The sequence below is a fragment of the Glycine soja genome, chromosome 10 (assembly GCF_004193775.1).
Source record: "Glycine soja cultivar W05 chromosome 10, ASM419377v2, whole genome shotgun sequence".
NCBI lineage: Eukaryota > Viridiplantae > Streptophyta > Magnoliopsida > Fabales > Fabaceae > Glycine > Glycine soja.
In genome coordinates, this window is record NC_041011.1 from 1,417,155 (window position 1) to 1,438,091 (window position 20,937).

At 26.0% G+C, this 20,937-nt stretch overlaps 1 protein-coding gene across 1 annotated transcript; it reads left to right on the forward strand.

Annotated features, from left to right (window-relative positions):
* Positions 1-492: 492 nt before the first annotated feature.
* LOC114370248 lies at positions 493-1,462 on the forward strand. The gene has a single exon (XM_028327548.1). It carries the CDS (start codon positions 672-674, stop codon positions 1,131-1,133), a length of 462 nt encoding a protein of 153 aa, XP_028183349.1. The 5' UTR covers positions 493-671; the 3' UTR covers positions 1,134-1,462.
* Positions 1,463-20,937: the final 19,475 nt, after the last annotated feature.

Consider the following 20,937-nt stretch of genomic DNA (forward strand, 5'->3'; position numbering starts at 1 on the left):
ACACCATAACGTATACGTACTTTTTTTACTCTTTACGAAAATTTGGATGAGTTTAATGATGGATCCACGATATTTCATAAGTGACACGATGGATCTCGAAATTCAAAAAAATATTTTTTATAGAATCAAATTCACATTCTTAAATGAGTATGTTTTTTATCAACTTCACAAATATATATTTATTGGCACCATAGCAGCATACCAATGGATAATCTATACCATGAAATATATTAGGGTGGGAAAGAAATCCAAAAATAGAAAAAACTACAGTGTATGGGAAAAATGAGTAGCATAGCATTGGAAACCTTGGCACGTGCGACGTGAAGTATATTAATTAGGGGAAAGGGACGTTGGTGATAAACTCAGCTACCAGAGTGGCTGTCGTATTTAATGTACCACTACCACTTCTGCCTCACCTTCTTCTATGCATACATAGACATATTTTTATGACAATATTAATATACTAGGAAATTATTAAATTAAGGAAGCATAAGATTAGGAGTGCACCCAGAGGGTGCTTTCCATGCCCATGCCACGTGTTATTTCGTCTGCATGCACCTAACTTAAGTCTTCTTACTCACCCACCCCCATTGCAGTTCTCTGTCTTTCTTCGTAAGAGAAAAAAACAAAAAGAAGAAGAAGAAGAAGAAGCAGTGTTAAAGAAGGAGGAGATGGAAGGCATCACCGCCAGCGTGTGCAGGGGTGTGAAAGACTATTGGAGGAGGAAGGGCTACAAGAAGCTAAACGGGTCGGGTCGGAGAAGGCGGAACCGGGTGGAGCTTGGGAGCACCCGAACCGGGAAGGGTAGGTTCTGGAGGTGGAGGATCAGACTCGCACCCAAGATCCGAATCAGGAAAATCCCGTCGCCCAAGAAAATGTTGCTGTGGGTTCGGGACGCGTACGTGAGGATGATGCTGGGCCTGGCCAACTCGCGGGTCATGACGGTGAACGCCGCCTCAGCTTCGGGCTTCGGTGGGGCCCTCTCAGGTGTGGGCACCTCCTTAGGAACTGGCTTCGGGCTGGCCCCACCCAAGGAGTACGACGAGAAGACCATCATCCAGATCTACAAGTCCCTCCTCATGGCGCATGGCCCGTTAGTGTCTCCCGACGCCGCCGCAGCACAAATCCGGTGACCGTAGCGCCAACGGTAAGGGTTAAACCGTCAAAGCACCTTCTTTTTTCTCATCAATTGTTCAATACTTGTCCTCCCAATGCCTTCATCACCTTCTTAAAGTTAATCTCTTACTGTCATTCCATATATGTACTATTTTCTGATGGGGTTTATTTACTTTTTAATGTCATTCTATCAACTCGATAGATTCTTCTTTTCTCATCGCCCCAATTCCTAAACTACATGCCAACATCACCGGAATATAGGGAAACACGAAATTGTATTATTATGCTGGCAAACGCGGCACTATTGATTCCGAGGTTTATCTTGTTAATAAATGACTTGGATATATAATGCGTATTCCATGTTATGCGCTGGAAATTGAAGTTCTAGCAAGCAAGTCAACCCAAAATAGGAATCAAGAAGGTTATACTAACTGATACGTAAAAATATACGTATATGGATAGTTTCATAATATGTTTCTTTATGAAAAAAATTTGTTGGTTTAAATTAAGCATGGGCCACAAGCTCACTTACCTTCAATTTTAATTGTTTCTTAATCACTAGAAAACGGTGATAATAAAATAATTGTATTTTAAACTACTCCACCATAGAAGATTAAAAGATATGATGGTCTTGGATTAGTTTTTTTTTTTTTTTAAAAAAAAAGCTGTTTTATGTGAGTGTATGAGTAATTTTATCTGCGTATCCAACTTATCAGATTTATACTCAGGTGAAATAAAAAGGCAAAGTTATGTTTTTTTGTTTTTTTAGAGGAAGGCAAAAATTATATTACGCTATATAGCTTGGGAATCTCTGGAAAAAGAGAATAGCTTGGGAATGAGTTTTTTTTTTTTATTGGCAAGCTTGGGAATAAGTATGCGTAAGTTTTTAATGCATGTTCTGTCAAAAAAAAAAAAAAGGTTTTTAATGCATGTTTAACTTAATTTTGGAAAAATGCAAGTAGGTATATGTAGGTTAATCTCTGGAAATGCGATTAGGGGCTAAGTAGAGACCCATTGTAACCTTTAAATAAAAAAAGAGACCCTTCGTAACACTTTATTTTAAAATGCATCAATATGAATCATCTAATTAACTCAAAAGTATGCACATTATTAACGAACTCAAACCATGCTAGTTCTGTTTATCTAATTCTAGTATGAACCACATTCTAAAAAAGACAAAAAAAAATTGTCATTGTGTTGCCATTAGCGATCATTCCATTCATTTTTTAATTAAACTAGTGTCATAACCCATGTCCTGTACATGCGTCAAGTTTAAGTTTATAATTTATAACTTTTTAATATATATTTCAATTATTTTTAAATATTATATAAATATATATTGAAAAAGTTATTTTAAATAATATGTTTTTAATATTATTATGTTTATGTTACAATTCAACTTTTTTTAAATGGTTGCAACTGGAATGCAATAAAACTCTTAATTAGGAGAGGAAACAAGATATATATGGTCCAAACAAGGTTTTATATGATCTAACCCATTTAAAACAATATTCATTGAACAAGTTTGGCTTGTCATATGTTACAGTTTATTTTTTAGTCTAACCTAACTTTTTCTTAATAATTTAAAGCTTCACTTGATCTATTAACTTATTTAGATATCTATTTTATATTAAAAAAATTAGATAGACTCGATCTGAATAGGTTAACTGACTAATTCATGAATAATGAGAAAAATTATGTAAAGCAAACTAGAAATTATAAAAATTAAACTGTTACTCAAAGTTATTAGCTTGTTTATAAGATATAAGTTTTTTTTTTAAGGTTTGATACGATATTGATAACTTATTTTAAATCCGAGTTTGCAATAAAAACTTAAAATAGGACATTAATTTCAATAAGTTTATAAGTTTGTTTTTTTTATGTAAATGGGCATGCTCAATATTTAAAAGATAAATAAATATATATTTAAAAACATAAAACCCTAAAAATATTAATATAATAACAATATTAATAAAAAAATTATTATTTATTTTTCCTTAAATAGATAAACTTATTAAACACTAGAGTTAACCTATTGGCTGTGGTGAGAGTTGAGGTAAATGTATAAAGAATTAAGTTGAATCTTCGTTGCCATTGTAAAACAATTTATAAACTTATTAAGTTTAAAAGTCTTTTTTTAATAATTTTAACTTTTAAATATTTCCTTTTTAATTAAATAGTTTTTTTTAAAATGACCTCATTTATTTAATAAAATATCTTACCTAATCGAGATTTAATACAGTATAGATCACAAGTCATATCGATACCTGACCAATATAACTTTGATTTTAAAAGCTTCTAAGTTTATTTTGTTATCTTAACACTTATGACTGTCCTTATAACAAACAATTATATAAAACACAATGTCAAATACTTAATACCACACCTACAAGTACCTTTTACTTCTTGTCTCTTCCATAGCAAAGTACTTAAACTTAAAAGCTAAGGAAAGGAAAGCAACCAAAATTTGTTAACTTTGATGTGTTGATAGTAGCAGCATTCTTTGTTTTTTAATTAAAATGTAATTTTAATTTTCATATTTTTATTGGTATCAATATCCATATATAATTTTGATCCTCTTATTTTAAAATTAAGATGTTTAATTTTATTTATTTTATAAAATCAGGAATTTTTCATCTAAATCAAGAATTGACCCATCAAAGTTAACGTTCACTATTAAAAATTAAAATTAAAAAAGATTTAACTGTCATTATACCTTTAACTTCACCAAACTCTCAGCCATGGTAACCAGGTCGACAGGGTGGAGTATGTGTTTGTGTCTGCGCATTTAACTGTGATTAAACTTTTCTCCTCCTCTTCACATCGCGAAACGATTCCGTTTCATCCGATTCGGACAAATCCTCCGTGACGCTCTCTCTGCGTCGTCGCCGTCAACGTCACCGGCACCGGAGGATTGGAAGGGAAACACATACAGGTAGGCTTGAGAGTTGTTTGGGCTGCAATTATTTGGTTTATGTGGATGCAGAGGAATGTCGTCTTATTTAATGGTGCTACTTTGGAGGATGAAAACGTGATGGATCTTATTAAGTTGAAGCTGTGACAATGGTTGTCTTGTAAGATAAAAAAAAAAAAAATGATACTCTTTTCATGATTAGGTTATGCTATCAATGATTTGTTTGAAGGGATTATAAACTTCAAAATTTGGGTACGAATTGGAAAGGGTTCTCAGATATCAGACTTGGTTACAAGTTGAACATGCAACTTTGATAATTATGCAGACTTCATGAAAATTGATATGCAAAGGATTAACTACTATGTTTGTCGATGCAGGGTCGCAGTGGAGGATGGAATGTATTTAGATGGGAGGTTTTGATTTTTTTATGAAAAAAAAAAGATACATTTCGATTGATATAAAAACAAATTATATCATTCAACTTTAAATTTTAACGGTCGACTCATTAATTTTATAAAATAGAGAAATTATATGTTTCAATTTTAAAATAAGAAATCAAAATTATAAATTGATAAATATAAAAAGATTAAAATTATATTTTTGTCATTTTTTATTCTCTTTCTTAATATATACTAAGTGAAAGAGGAAATACAATCACGAACATATAAAAAAAAAACATAACTTTGCATATAATTTTGAAGCTTTAGATATAAGCTATATAATGCACATGATTTGTTTATCGTCTTTCAAAATTTACCTAGAAAAAAAGTATTTTACATCTCAATATTAAACCTGAAAATCTGATGATCTAGCTGAGATGTTAGTAGCAACATTCTATGCTGCTAGTATTTTATTTTTTTACTGATTTTTTATCAACAAATATTAATTATCAGTTGTTAGTGAAAGAATCAAACTGGCATCATTTCTCTTTCTCTCCCTTTTTCTTTTATTACTCAACCAATTTTATAACTTCAATTTATAAAAAATATTGATTTAATATAACTAAAACTATATAAATAAATACTATATGTGAATATATATATATATATATATATATATATATATATATATATATATACACACACACATATAATATAATTTATACAGAATTGCTAGTTTGTTTTATGTATTACACAACATATTATTCTGTTAAAAAGTTAAAATTCAACACTTTCCAGCTGATCATTATTCTTTTAAACCACCAAAAAATGGAATCAATTTTCAGACAAACTTGTATGGATTTTTTAATTCGTTGTCTTATCATTTTTAGTCTTGTCACAGATTTAATCGATATTAATATGACACAATGTCAATCGGATTCGTGGAATATATTATGCCATTCGATAAGTGCAAGTATTATAATGGAAGATATCATCTGATTTTGTGATATTAAAGAATTTTATTAACTCGACTAATTAAAGAATCGTGTGCCTTTTAATAATACTTGGTATTATTAAAAAGAGCAGTCCATTGTAATTTAGGTCTCATTATTCATTACGATAATCTGTTTATCTCGCCTTGCACGCATAATAAATATTTGGTGGATGAGTTTTACATAATTTAGCACCATTGGTTTCTAGAAATATTAATATCTTTCTTAACAAATAATGATAAAATATTATGGGAAAATAAAAATCGAAATGAAAAATAAATATTAACATTTTAAAAAATAATTAACACGTTACAAAGATGAGGAGGTGATGCCCTCCCTATGTTTTAATTTTCTCATTTGCGTGACTATGAGCTTCAAATCTGTACCCCCGCGTTCTAATAATAATAATAATAAAGATAATATTACTTTAATATTATTTTACCAAAATAATGATATTTTCAATATCTTTATATTACAAGACCTATGAATCTGAGACTCATTAAAATAGTATATAATTGATGAGATATTCAAGGTAAAATTTAAATGTTTATTATTATTTTTATTCTTAATTTACTATATTGAGTCATATGTGATTTGAGTGTGAAAATATTTTTGTAAGTATTTTCTCTCAATGTGCTTGGAGAAGAAGGTACCAAACACGAATACGGACGCACGACTCAACATAGCAAGGAAGAATTATAACTGTATATTCGGACAAATACAAAATCCAATTTGATTTTCGCACTTCGTGTTGACGGAAGAAGAAGGAAAAAAATTATAGTTCTAAGGTAGAATTGAAAAAAAAAAATATTTAATAAGTATATGTAACTTTTTTTTTTATACATTCATCTCGCTCTTGCTTAAAAAAATAATTTACTTTAAAAAAAGACAAATGTTAATTAGCCCCAGCCCCCAAGTTAAGAAAAGACAAATTACTTTAAAAAATAATTTACTTTATACCTTAGAGAAAATGTTAAAAAAGTAAAAAAAAAAAAATTGTTGAGATGCATAAAAATGTGATTTTCTTTATTTTTTTAAATATATTTTCATATGATTTTTAACAAAATTTTTGGTCTTTTGATTCATTAATCAATGCTCTTATATGTTAATAACACAAAAAAATAAATAGATGACCAGTATTATTTAGCCCCAGCACCCAAGTCTACTCTTATATTGTTTTTTTTATATATAAAAAAAAAGTGTAACTAAAAGCCCTCAATCCTAACCCAATGAATCCCAGCCACAGCACAAGTCATTTTCCTGAATATGAGAACAACATGCAGTTTATATACTCCTTTTGAAGAAGTAATGTGGATTGTGGAGTATCCACTTTTAGTCTTTGTATCTTTTTATTTCCTTGTCACTTTTTACTTATAATGGCAAGGAAACATGTGATTTTCCTCTTCCATTTAAATATATAAAAGTTATCTCTAACCACATGACGATAAGACGTACACAGCCAGCCGCTTATAATTTAATTAATGTCCCATCTCACGGGCACTTGTTAGGAAAACTCTAGGACATAACATCTCCATGCATTCTTCATAAAGTTTTTTTCTCTCTCTTTTAAGCATTACACTTTTCGTAACCATCTTCTGGAACATATATCCTCCACTTAAAGACCAACTTACCCTTTTTTTATTTACATATATCCCCCTTCTCAGACAATTTGTTGGAAACATTATTAAACACTGCTTATATAACTAAACACCTATTCCAGTAAGTATTCGATCCTTAATTCGTGACATTGTGAGGAACTAATGCCAATCAAATATACATTCACAATCACAAAACGATTTGTTCCCAATAAAACACAAAAAATAAATATAATCATCATTTAAAATTTATGTGGAATACAAGTCAATATTTATTTCTCTACATTGACAGTGCTCTAAAAAAATACATAATCCAACATCATATTATACTAAAGTCATAGTGTTAGCGGTGACTCTTTTTTTTACCATGATTAAAAAAGAAGAAGCAAAGTCACACATATAGGGGGGAAAATTAACCAGGTCATCAGAATTGTTTTTTCAACGATATAAATTAATATTTCAAATAAGATTCTTGAATTTAGATAATTTCCCTTCTCTGATCTCTGTTAATTATCCACTTTCACTTGGTATGCAAACGTTTGTTTATAACATACAACCTACTCTAGTACAAAACTGTTATTATTTTAAGACCCTTTCTTATTTTTCATATGTGGTCTAATACTAACTTCTTATCTTCATATGTGAAGGAAATCACAGTCAGCCGGGGTGGCTAATTAGTGATTATCATATGGATGGATATAGATATAGGTCATCAAAACATGTTTCATTTCATAACAAAAGGAGCATGGATATTTGTATGTGATTGAGGTCACATTTTAAACACAAACGGAGACACATATATAATAATAACAATAAAAACAAGCATGATGTCAGCCAGTCACAAAGCCATCGCTATGGCGACATAAAAAAAATTATGCAAATCCTTAATCGAAAATTCGAACAAGCATACCTTAATATCATATTGAACAACTAATATTGATGATATAATCTTCGCCTCACAAGGAATTTTGTCATGAAGATCTCTACTCCTTGAGGTGCAAAATAACAATTGACATGTATCAGTTAATTATTACTTGCTGCTGGCAAATAAGAAAAATACTGGTAATATATAATTTTTACTATTAAAAATTTATACAAAATTCTTTAAATGATTCGTGTCTCGCGTGAGACTTACGTAAATTTTATAAGGAATAAAAAAAGTAGAGCTAACAAAAATAAACTGTATTTATGGATAATTAATGTTTCGACTGTACGATGAGCCCATTAGAAAATAGGAATGCCCATTGCGTATGGGCCGAAGGTAGAATAGGTTTACCAACAAAGTTACATACAATATTGGTCTTTGAAATATTAGTAATAAAAGAGTAAATTATGTAATTTTTAATTTTATGAAAATAGAAGAAGAGGAGAAAAAAGTTATTACAGAAAGTTTTTAAGAAAAATCTCATGATAAATAATATATATATATATATATATATATATATATATATATATATATATATATATATATATATGCCGTTTAATCCAGCTGAATAACATGATATTTATGTAACTGCTGAGATAAGATTTTTTTGTTGTTGTTTGGTATGTTGCTCTTTGAAGCATACTAATTAAAAATTAATTTTTCATCGTGTGTTATGAATAAAGTTTTATTAAAAGGTTAAGTAATTTTTTATTTCTGAAAAGTAGTTAATTTTAAATTATTGGTTGAAGGTGTCATTGATACGCAATATGCAACAAAAAAGGTAATTTAGTTTTTTTAATACCCAAAAATTAGAAAGAAATCAAGGTAGAAGGTGTGATTTTTTCCATAAGCAATATCAAAGAATTAAACTCTTATGAGCATGATTAAGAAATACGATCATTTATTAAGTTATCAATCAATTATGTTAAGTCTTACTAGTAATTTATATATATATATATATATATTACTGACTAAATAAACCGCCCAATGATAGTGGCTCCCTACCTACATATGGCCATTCGTTGCATATAAAATTGCAATTTGCATCAATTAAATCCAACCAACATAAGGCACTAGTAAAACAGAAAAGCGCAGCATGTAATGAGCAGGTAAATTACGTTTCGAAAAAGGACGTTTACTTGGGTTGAAAAGTCAATCCAGAAACCAGTAAAAAAAAAAAATTAAATTATTCATTTGATTCCTATAATTTCATAATTTTTATCTTTTTAGTTTTATAGTTTAAAAATAACCTTTTAAATCTCTATAATTTACATTTTAATTCTTTTTTAATCTTTTATAGTTTAAAAATGTTTTTTTAGTCTCTATAATTTAGATTTTAATTCTTTTTTAGTTTCTGTATAATTTAACCTAAGAAAAAAAACCACCAATTTAATTTAACGTTTAGGCTATGCTTTTTTTTTTCATATACATCAATCGTAGAATAATGTCACTAATCCTTGAATTGGATTAGAATAGTAAAATACAGTGAAGAGACTAGAAAGTAGAAAGTGTTACTGACATATATATCTCGGGTACTTAGTTACAAACCCATATAGTCAATTGCAGTTAATCTTATGTGGATCAGTATGAATTATTGAAGTCAACCATAAAAAAAATGAAGCATACATTATCATCGATGGGTTAGACAATGGCTATTGTCAACTGAGCGTGGGAAATGGTCTTAAGGAAAAGACAATTTGCTTATGAACGAAGGTGAATTTGGTAACGAAAATGGGATGCGAGGTCAAATGCAGAAACTAGTTCCAACGAGCAACGGCTACTTAACGTCTATGCTATACACTATTATATGAAAAGTGCTATTGTATAATAATGTTCCTAATACTTTATTTGACCCTATCAACTTTATTTATTCTGACATTTTAAATAGCCACGATCTCTCATCCATGGTGGCTAGCTGCATGTATTTTCTAATGACAATTGAGTACAACGTACGCTAAATTTCAAATTCAGCTAAATTAAACTTTTTTATAACTTAAATATTAATTTATTGACTTTTATTTTTATAAAAGTTTTCTCTTCTAATTTTAAAGAATATAAATTAATTTAAAATTCTAAAAAAATGATTAATTTTATTTGTTCTTCTCTTATAGATTGTTAGAAAAATATCCAAGCATAATATTGTACTTAGAAGAAACACAGTAATACGTAGGCTTTTCTCGGTTAGAAATCATTTTCAACTTTTTTTAAGAAAAGTGTCGATAATAATAAATTAATAATGACGATATAATTACACTTTTTTCCTGACATAAATATGTACAGTGTCACGGTTTTTTTTTTTATAAAGACAATGAAGATAGAAACTACGACCTCATGTATATTAGGTCGCATGGTTTCATTTTTCTATAAAATTCTAATATCATGTTATAAATTTATTCTTTTATACAATTGAATTTTAACAACATTGTTGTTATGTTTAGTTTTAACCATTTAATATTGTATTATGATAAACCATTGTAATTTATTCATTTTTAAATACAAATTTTGTTATTTTACCGTTATTAGTTTTTAAAAAGTCATATCAACCTCGCATAAATACGTACATGATATATATGTTTCGCGCCTATGAGCTATGATGGGATACATTGAATTGAATTGTATGTATGATGTATCAAATGAATTAAATAATTAATAATATAAGAATTTTAGGGTGGAATACGGTGCCGTACGTTAGTAGCCAAGCAAGCAAAAGCTGGATACTGATACGATCCGACTGTGTAGCACATGGTTTCACACTTTCACTACACGAACTAAATTATCAGACAGCACAGGTGTGAAGAACAAATGGAGAATTTTAAAAAGACAGAGAAATTCTTATAAATTATATTTAAAATTATCCAGTCCTGAATAATAATAAAATCTAGTTTTAAATGAAATCCAAAAAAAATGTATTTTTAATTAAAACAAATGAAACATTCAAATGAAATAACTGAAGAGTCCAATTATCATTTTAGTTAATTAATGCTGCCAAACACGATTCGTTAAGGTGGAGACGAGAGTGGAGAAGAATTTGTGGGTCACGACAAGTTTGTAGCGGTGGTAGGTGGTGACCGGAGGAGAATGACAGCGGTAGATGGTCACAGCCGATAGGCCATAAGTGATAGGGAACAGGGACGGACCCCATGAATGCACCAAAAAAGAATTAATTATTTAAATATATAACTTTAAATAAATAAATATTTAATAATCAATGACTTTTATAACATTATTTATTAATTTTATAGGTAAAACTAAAAAAAATATTCAAATGATATAAGAAAGAAATAATTCATAATAAATTTTAGTTTTATGTTTTGAAAAACTTTTTTATCTCACAGCACAATAATAAATTAATAATTAAATAGACAATAATCTTACTATAAAAAAACAAGCTTATTGGATATAATAATAATTAGGATAAATAAATTTTTAATTACTTAACTTTCAATGAATCTTATTTTTAATCTTTGAACTCTTATATCGTATAACGTATAATTTAGTTTATGAAATTTATAATAAAAAAATGGTTTTAATCTTTGGATTTACTCCTTAATTTTTGTATTTTTTTTAACTTCATGTTATGGGAAAGGATTAAAAACATGTTTTTCATAAAATTGAGGGACTAAATTGCTCAATATAAAAATTCGGAAACTAGACATAAAATTCAATAAAAATATAAATACTAAAAATATATTTTATCCTAATAATTAAAAGTTATCAAATTTTATAATAATTATATATAAATATATTTATAATATAATCTTAATAATTAAATATATAAATAAATAAATAAATAATACTTATAATAATAGATAAATTGTATAATTAATCTAGATAATAAATTTTTTTGATATATCTATTTGAGTTAGATTATAATTAATGAAACAATTAATATATATTTCATTAATTATTATATATTTAAATAAAAACCTTTTGAGGGAGGTGGGGTTGCAGCTCCTGCTAGCCCCCCTTGTATTCGTTGCGGTAGTGGAGGAGTCATCGAATAGGGAGGAAGACTAAAGAAATAAAGCTATGATCTAAAAGGTGTATAATAAGAATGTGTCTTAGATTTTTTTTTAAGGTTTAATTATTATTTTATTTTTTAAAGTTGGTTGTGTGTTTTTTAGTTTCTAAAATTTAAAAATCTGTTTTTAATTCTTGAATTTTAACAAACTTTTATTTAGTTTTTATATAATAAATTGATACTTTATGTTAGTTTTTAATACTTTATGATTTTTTTAAAAAAATATTTTGTGATAATTTTAAAATATAAATTTAAAATGATTAGTGTTATGATTTAATTTGAAAAATCAAACGATTTTTCTAGTCAAATTGGTTTCAACAACTTTCAAAACAAGTATAAAAATTATTTTTTTTTTTATCAAAATTTGTCTTAAACAAGATTGAATTATTGTATTAGTCTCATAGTATGGAGTGTGTGTGTGTGTTTTTTTTCCAAAATTTAAATTTTTTTTCTTTGATTTTGACGAATTACTTTTTTTAATCTCTCACCTAATAAATTGATATTTTGTGATGATTTTTAGTTATCTTAAATTAATTTTTATTTTTAGCTGTTTGAATTTACATTTTAAAACTAATAAAAAGTGCTAAAAAAAATCATCAATGAATGTTAAAAATCATCACAAATTATTAATTTATTATATTAAGGACTAAACAAATGATTTTTCAAAATCCAATGACTAAAACAATATCTTCTAAATTCAGGAACTAAAATAATAATTAAACTTAAAAAAATATGTCTTAAATGAATCTAATTGCTCATAAAAATTAAATCTAAGAAATACTAGCAACACATTTTTTTATTTAATATTTTTTTGGATTTCATATTATATTTAAAGATTCTCTTTTTTAATTCTATAATTTTCAATTTATTTTAATCAATTAAAGATAATGTATTAGAAGGAGTATGTTTTCTTTTAAAAAAATTAAGAATAATTATTTACTTATCTTAAACAAGACTTGTCATTCTTCAATGAAAATAATATTTTCTAACCCTGTTTTTAAATATATTTCTTAACTTATTATATTCTTCCATCTATCATTTTTAATATTTTAAATTGAATTGACAAAATAAATTTACACCATTATTCGATTAAAACTTAATATACATAATAATTTATTTGGCGTTTATGATAACTAAATTAAAAGTCATATAATTAACCATATCAAGACAATAAAAAATTATATCAATGATGATTTATTATTTAATTTATGCATAACCTTTAAACTCAATTAAAATTTCATATACTACTATTTCTTAAAGAAAAATTTCAATAACTAAAAATAATACTGTATCATAATATAAATTATTTATCATAAATCTAAAATATATTTTATAAATTATTTTTTATAATTTTTAATTATAATATAATTTATATATTTAAGATATCTATTTATTATAATATAGGTTCATTCTTTTATGTAATAGTTGAATTATAATTTGGTCGGTAATAATTAAATATATCATACTACTATATCATATATTAATAATAATTATATTTATAATTATAAAACTTAAAATTAATATAAAATATTACATTATACATTTTACAAATTAAAAAATTCTAATACTTAATTAATAAAAATACATGATTTTTGCACGCAGTTTCAAAAAAATATTTTAAAATTAAAAGTAAAAAAATTCAAACATTTATTTTTTTAAAAGTATCGATTCAATAAGGTTTTTATCATTGTTTTTTATTCAGCTTTAACATATTTTTAAACAACTTTTATCTCCATTAATATTTTGATGGCTAAGCATCTTTCTATGTGGCAAATATGTATTGGTTTGGCCATACTAGGCAGAGCAACAGCGGTATCACTCTCACACTCACAAAGTGTGTGTGGTTGGAAACTGAAGGAAACAAGAAACATAGACGAATCTTTAATAAATAAATAAAATAATTAAAGGACTTATTTGTTTTTCACTTTTAAAATTTTTAATTTCAAACATGGAAAAACATGTTTTTTAAGAGTATTTTAAAATAAAAATAATAAAAACATCACAAAGTTATTTTGATTTTTTATTATTCATTCTTTTTATTGTTCCGTCTCTTTTTTTTTTTGTCATTTACACTCTTTTATTCCTTCTAAATTATTTTACGAAATAACTTTTAAAACTCAAAAACAAATCCGAAATAAAAAAAAAACACCGAAATTTATTTTTCTCCCATTTTTATATATCACCTAATATTAGAAAATTTAAAATAAGAATAAAGTACTTAAAATTTGTGAGCAAAAAGTACTTAAAATTTATGAAAATACTTTATAAAAATTTGTCCTCTTTAGTTTTGAACTATTTGTTTTTTTTAGATTATCAATCTTTTATTTTCTGTAGGCTCTTCAATTTTAAGTATGTGTACGAAAAAAGATTAAAAAGAGAGAGACTTAGGGATGAATATATTAGAGAAAAATTTATAAAAAAATTTACAAGGTTACGCAATCATAATTCGTTATTAAGATAAATTTATTAATTTTTAAAATAATTATATTAAAATAATTCAAATAATAATTTGTGATTGAATGATAAGATCTTAATATATTATGTTAACTTTTTAACATCAAAATGAAAATTTCAAAACACATTATTTCTCCAAAATTGTGATTTTATGAAAATAAATTCATTCAAAATTAAATCTATTAGCCTTCAAAGACTTGATTATAATTAGCCTTGTCAAAATATCGTACCATATTTGAATTAAATTCAGTGAGACGTAGGTTGTCGTTGACAAAGATTTTTTTTAGGCTAGGCAATCACAACTTCACAATTCACAATAGTATTGAATCCACCGCCTTTTTTATATTTTTCCTCGTCCATCGACTCACCATGGGCTCCGGTGAATTTCGTTTTAAATGTGCTGCTTTTGCTGAATCACAGACCCCGCTTAGATTCTCCCCAAGAAACCACCAATTTTGTCAATTCACACATTTTTCTTTTCACTGCAAATTATTATTTCTTTTAAAAAAATAATGTTAGTTCTTTATATTTTTTTTGTTCTGTTTACTTATTTTTCATACTGTTCCTCCTCAGTGTCTCGAATAAAGGAGATCTAATATGTAATGAGCCCCCATAATATGACTTGTGTAATAATATTGTATTTGGGTCTAGTTATTTGACATCCGAATTAAAGAGTCTTAAGCATGTTAATTATTTTTTCTCTTAATCAAGATAAGATATAATTTTCTTACTCTTAAGTGTATAAATATGAAAAGACTTTAAATAATAATATCGATTGATATTCAACCAAAAGGTTCACACACATAAGATATGTTTTTTTTTTCATTTTAATCTCATAGACTCATTAATCTCACTCAATTACTAACAAGAAAAAATTTCTTATATAGTTTTAATTAGAAACTTCTTTTTTTTTGACAGAATTTCTTAAAAGAATTTTTTTAATTCAATTTAATTTAAGAATTAATTACATGGGTTTTTAAAGAAAATCAGAAATAATATTTAGGATTTAAGTGGTTTAAAAATATGAAGATAAACATGATGCATAGTCAACCTATGATTAACAAAAAAAAATATTATACATTGATTATATAATTTTTTTATATAGTCATTCTATCACAACATATCATATATGATAAGTTTATTAATTTTTAAAATAATTATTTTAAAATAATTCAAATGATAATTTATAATTAAATGATAATATAAAATAATTTTATACTATCAATATATAGACATTAAACTCTTACATCTATCCAAAATATTAGTCTTAAAATAACATATGTAATATTAAATTTATTATGATGATTTAATTGTTTAAACAGAAAAATCGTGCCAATGAATTGGACATAATTAGTTTATCACCAGACAATATAAATCAATTTTAAATTAGTCTATCCAAATTGATTTCAGCTCATAATATTTCTCACCCTATCACAATATGTCACACTGTTTATGGATCAATATGAATCAATTTTAAATTAAAAATTCACTCAAGTTGAAGATTAACAATATATATATCGGTAAACCACAAATATGATACAAATATGATTCATTGTGTTAGATAGATTCGAAGGGAGTAAATATCGAATAAATTTATATCGGTGGACCATAAATCACCACATAAAAAAACTTCACATTACACTTTAATCCAAAATTTTAAGGTTTCTCGTTATTTATTTTCATGGAATCTCCTCAATATAATGGTTTTCGATTGTTTTTAAAAAAAAATCCAATTCGATAAAATTCAATTTAGATTATATTGGATGATTCAATTTTTACAATAAAACAACGTATGTAAGATCAAATTTATTATTATTGATTTTATTGTTTATAAAAAAATTATGCCAATAAGTTGGCTCTCATCAATTCATCACGGACCAGTTCATTTGATTTTAGATAATAATAATAATAATAATAATAATAATAATAATAATAATAATAATAATAATAGTTGGCATCGGATCAAAATATGCTCATAGTCTTGGACCAGAGGTATTTGCGAAATAGTTTAGATTAATTTTGAATCAACAATTATCTGATTGAAAGATTAAAAGAATACGCGGTTCAATAATCAATTTGGTTTGGATTGTTTTCTTTAAAAAAAATTGTTCCGATCCAATACGATAAAGTATGATTTGGATTAGATTGAATGATTCAGTTTTTACACACATCCTTACATAGTTAGATTACTAGATCTATTTCTAGCAGCTATATATATATATATATATATATATATATATATATATATAACACAAAATAAACGTATCAATCATATTCACACAAACTGAAAGGGTATTACTAGAAGACTTGAAACTTTATTAAGGTGTTATTGATTAGTAATAGTTATGTAATATTACAACATGTATCGTCAATGCCCTAAAAAAAACATGTATCGATAATGAGACAACAAAATATAAAAACTGCAAAAGTTCAAATGCATAAAAATGCATGGAGTATACATATTTTTTTAAAACGACTAATTCAATTATATATATATATATATATAATATACATAAATATAATAAAAGAAGGAGTACAAAAAGAGGATATATATTATACAAAGAGTACCTTTTTTTTGAGAGGGGATACAGATGTATGCAATATGGAGTATATGTGTAATTATTTGAAATCAGACTAGCCAAAGATAAGAATATTAAAGTTCAAACTTTAGATCCACCAAAAAAATATTTATTTTAGATTTTACAAAGAAAAAATTTCACATATATACGATCCATTATATAAATCTCAGAAAAAAAAATTATTAAATTAATTTTAGATCCTCGTCATCATTGGGTCAACCTTGCACGAAATGTATAATACATATGTTTTAAAAAATATTGGTTTAGTTTTGGAAATGTAATCCAAAAACAAATTCAATCCAATGGTTCAAAATAATCCAAAAAATTCAGTTTTCATTTTTAAGAATCAGTTTGCAGATTTTTTTATATTATTAAATTGGACTTGAATACTCATACGGAACTTCATTTACCTAGACCACAATCCATGTATCTAATGAAGAGCCTCCAAAGTTTTATTGTCTTTTTAATAATCGGGTCATGAAATCAGACCCATCAAATTAGACCTATGTGTGACACCTCTATTCATATGTATGGGTCAATATTCTATATGATACTATTGGTTGTAAAAAATATTTTTTGCTTTTCATCTTTGTTACAGTTATTTACAAGAAATTGAGATATTCATAAACACATCCAATCCAATTTAATGTGAACCAAAATAATCGATTAAAAAAATTAAAATTAAACAGATCAAAAAATTAAAAAACCAAATTTTTTATTAGATCGAATCGGATTTTAGATTTGATTTTAAAAATCGATGTAAACTAAACTTATACATATATTTATATTTTATTTATAAATTTATAATATCACTCATTTTTATTTTTTATATGTTTATAAAATTATCATATAACATATTTATTTATGAAAAAATATATTTAATTAATTTTTTTTACTAATTATTTAAGTTAAGATACACAACTATTTTATTATTAGATATATAATGACATATAAATACAATATTTGATATTTTAAATTGTTTTTTATTAAATTTATTATATATCTTACCTTTTTTTAAAAAAAGATTATAAATAAAATTAAAATCAAAAACCGATTCAATCCAAACTATTTTAAATAAGATTGGATCGAATCAGATTAAATGTTTAAACTAAATCAATTGAATGAAAAATAAAAAAAAAAACTAAAATAATTAGATCAAATAATTTTCCTCTTCCAAATCCTAATTCACAAACACCCCTAACAAAAATGTCCAAGTTTTATCGTCTTTTGTTTAAGCTTCTAGATCTCGTGTTCTTTAGTTTACATTTCAGGCTTCAAACTTGCTTTAATCACCTACCTTTCCATTTTTCCACAAAGTTGGCTTCCTTAACAGGAGTCACACTCTGCGATCTGCAAAAAAAGGATTGGTTTTTTTTAGAAATAGATAAATAAATAAATATTGCATTGCATGATAGGATTATACTCAACACCAACGACTTTGGGGAATATTCTAGCTTTCTACACTCAAGAGTGGATCTTGGGAAATTTGCAATAAAACAGAGAGAGACATTCAGAAAAACTTGTTAAATCTGATCAGAGAAAGGATTTTATGAGAATGCATGGTTTTTTTTTTCAGTTAACTGAATAGGAATTATTGCAATTTATTTTGAGAGAAGGAATTATTGCAAATGAAAGTTGGAATTTCAGAAAATACAATTATTATATAATATTTTTTTTAGTGGAGTATACAGTAATCTTGATCGAGTCAATAATTAGTTTTACAACAATGTTGAGAGACCACATTAGTTATAGATAAAAAATAATAATAGGGCGTATACTGTCCCTGGAGTGAGTTTTAATGATTTTAAGAGCAAAAGAAGAAGAAAAAAACTATTAAATCCAGACACTTTATTTTTTATTTTACATCTAATTGGTTTAGTTTTAAAATTTTACAATTTAATCCAATCTAATTTATTTTGACTGGATTATTTTGGATTTTCCAAGAGTTTATAAAAATTAAAATAAATAATAAAGACTTTAAATCAATCTTTTTTTTTTTACATAGATATAAATATTAGTCCATGTTTTAAAAAAAAATGGTTTACATAATCTTGTAATTAATTGTTGAAATTATTTTGATAAATATATAATACTCATCATCCTTTGAAATGATTTTAAATTTAATTGAATTTAAAATTAAAAAAAATATTTAAAAAAATAAAAAATGAGATAAAAGAATGTGAAAGTTGTAAGTTATTTTTCATGTTTGTGGGAATATAGGATTCTCATCCTTTTACATACATATACATGCATAGGAAAAGGAAGAGGAGAGAACATATGTATTTAAATTTCTAGGAATAAATGATGCTTGAATTTTTTTTTAAAAATTTCCTGTAGAAAACATGTAAATGCTACATTTCCAAATCCATGCTTTCGAAAATAATTTTGTAAAAACTTAAAACAAACACACTTATTAAATTGAATAGAGACGATGTCTAGGGTGCCTTACCAAAACATACATATAATGTAAAAATAAGGGGGATAGGCCCATCATTCGATATATTATTTTATAATTTGAATAGTTTTTTTCTCTCCTCACATTCTTCGACGTCTCCACAGTTGCCGGCGACAAACCCTTCATCATCTCTGACGAACAAATATAAGAAAGCAAGTATTGAAAAATCAAAACACTTACAATGACATGCGAAATAAGAGAGATGAGAAAAAAAAAGGAACAAAATTGGATAAAATAGGGAATAAATAAATTTCACACAACGCGAAATAAGTTAATACTAACACATGCTAGACGGCGTCTTGAATAGATTGATAAACATATTTAACAATACATTATCTGTATATATTTGAAATAAAAAGCTATCAAATAGTGGTGATTACAAGTCAGTTTGATTTAAAATTATGTATAAATAAATTAAAAAATTGTTGGTTCAATATGATATGAATTTACATAAATATATCTCTAAATCCGAACTAAACCAACTCACAAGTTTTGACAAATTATTCAAATTTCAGAAAACTAGTCAATTTCGAAGACTGGAGTATATGAGTTGCTCTCAGTCTAAAAACGGAGTTTATTTTCAGTCACTTTTTTTTTTTTTTTAAACTTAGAAACAAACAATCACCGATCTTAATTAGGGGTAAAAGAAACATTTATTTTCACTATTGAAAAACAAACACCATAAATTTAATTTTTTGAATTATAATTAATTTAATCTCTTATTAGTATGAGATGTCATCAAATTTATTATTTTTGTTGGATTTGAATAACATGTGTTATGGCCTTATTGAATAAGCAAATTGTTTTTTTTTTTGAAAGAGACAATTGATTAAATTATAAACATGAATTACATGCAGATTTAATTCTCGACAATACTTTTCACTTTTTTTTATCCTCTTTCTCCCTCTTTTTATACAGTTTAATATAGACTTTCCTATAATGAAATGGATTAAAAGAATGAATAAACTCAATTGATTAAATTATAATACATGGATTATGTGCAGATTTTATTCTGACACTACGTACTTTTCACTTCTTTTTTTTAACATATATTCTCTTTCTCCCTCTTTTTGTGCAGCTTACTAACATTCCTTTAACAAAATGCAATGAATCAACACGAAAAGGTGAAAATATATACACATATATACCCTCTAAAAAACAGGCGCGATTTTTTTATTAACTTTTTATTGATATGCAGTAAGTATTCATTGATTTTCTTGGTTATTAATTTTTTCTCCCAATCATTATTTTTTATTTAAAGACTCGAACTTAATATTATATTTATGAAGATCGAACTTAATATCATTTCAACTAACGATAATTATTAATTTTTCTAGAAAAAAGATAAATAGAAATTTAAAAGTGTATTTTATATTTGTTTACGATATAGAGTATAGACAATATGATTCAAATCTAATATCTTATGCAAGCTTCATAAATCTCCTGTCTCATTAGAATAGAGCTCAATTAGATTTATTGACGTAATAATATTTGAATTTAACTATA

Excerpts from the sequence above, each read along its gene's own strand:
- LOC114370248 (XM_028327548.1), top strand. The coding sequence starts at position 672 with ATGGAAGGCATCACCGCCAGCGTGTGCAGGGGTGTGAAAGACTATTGG.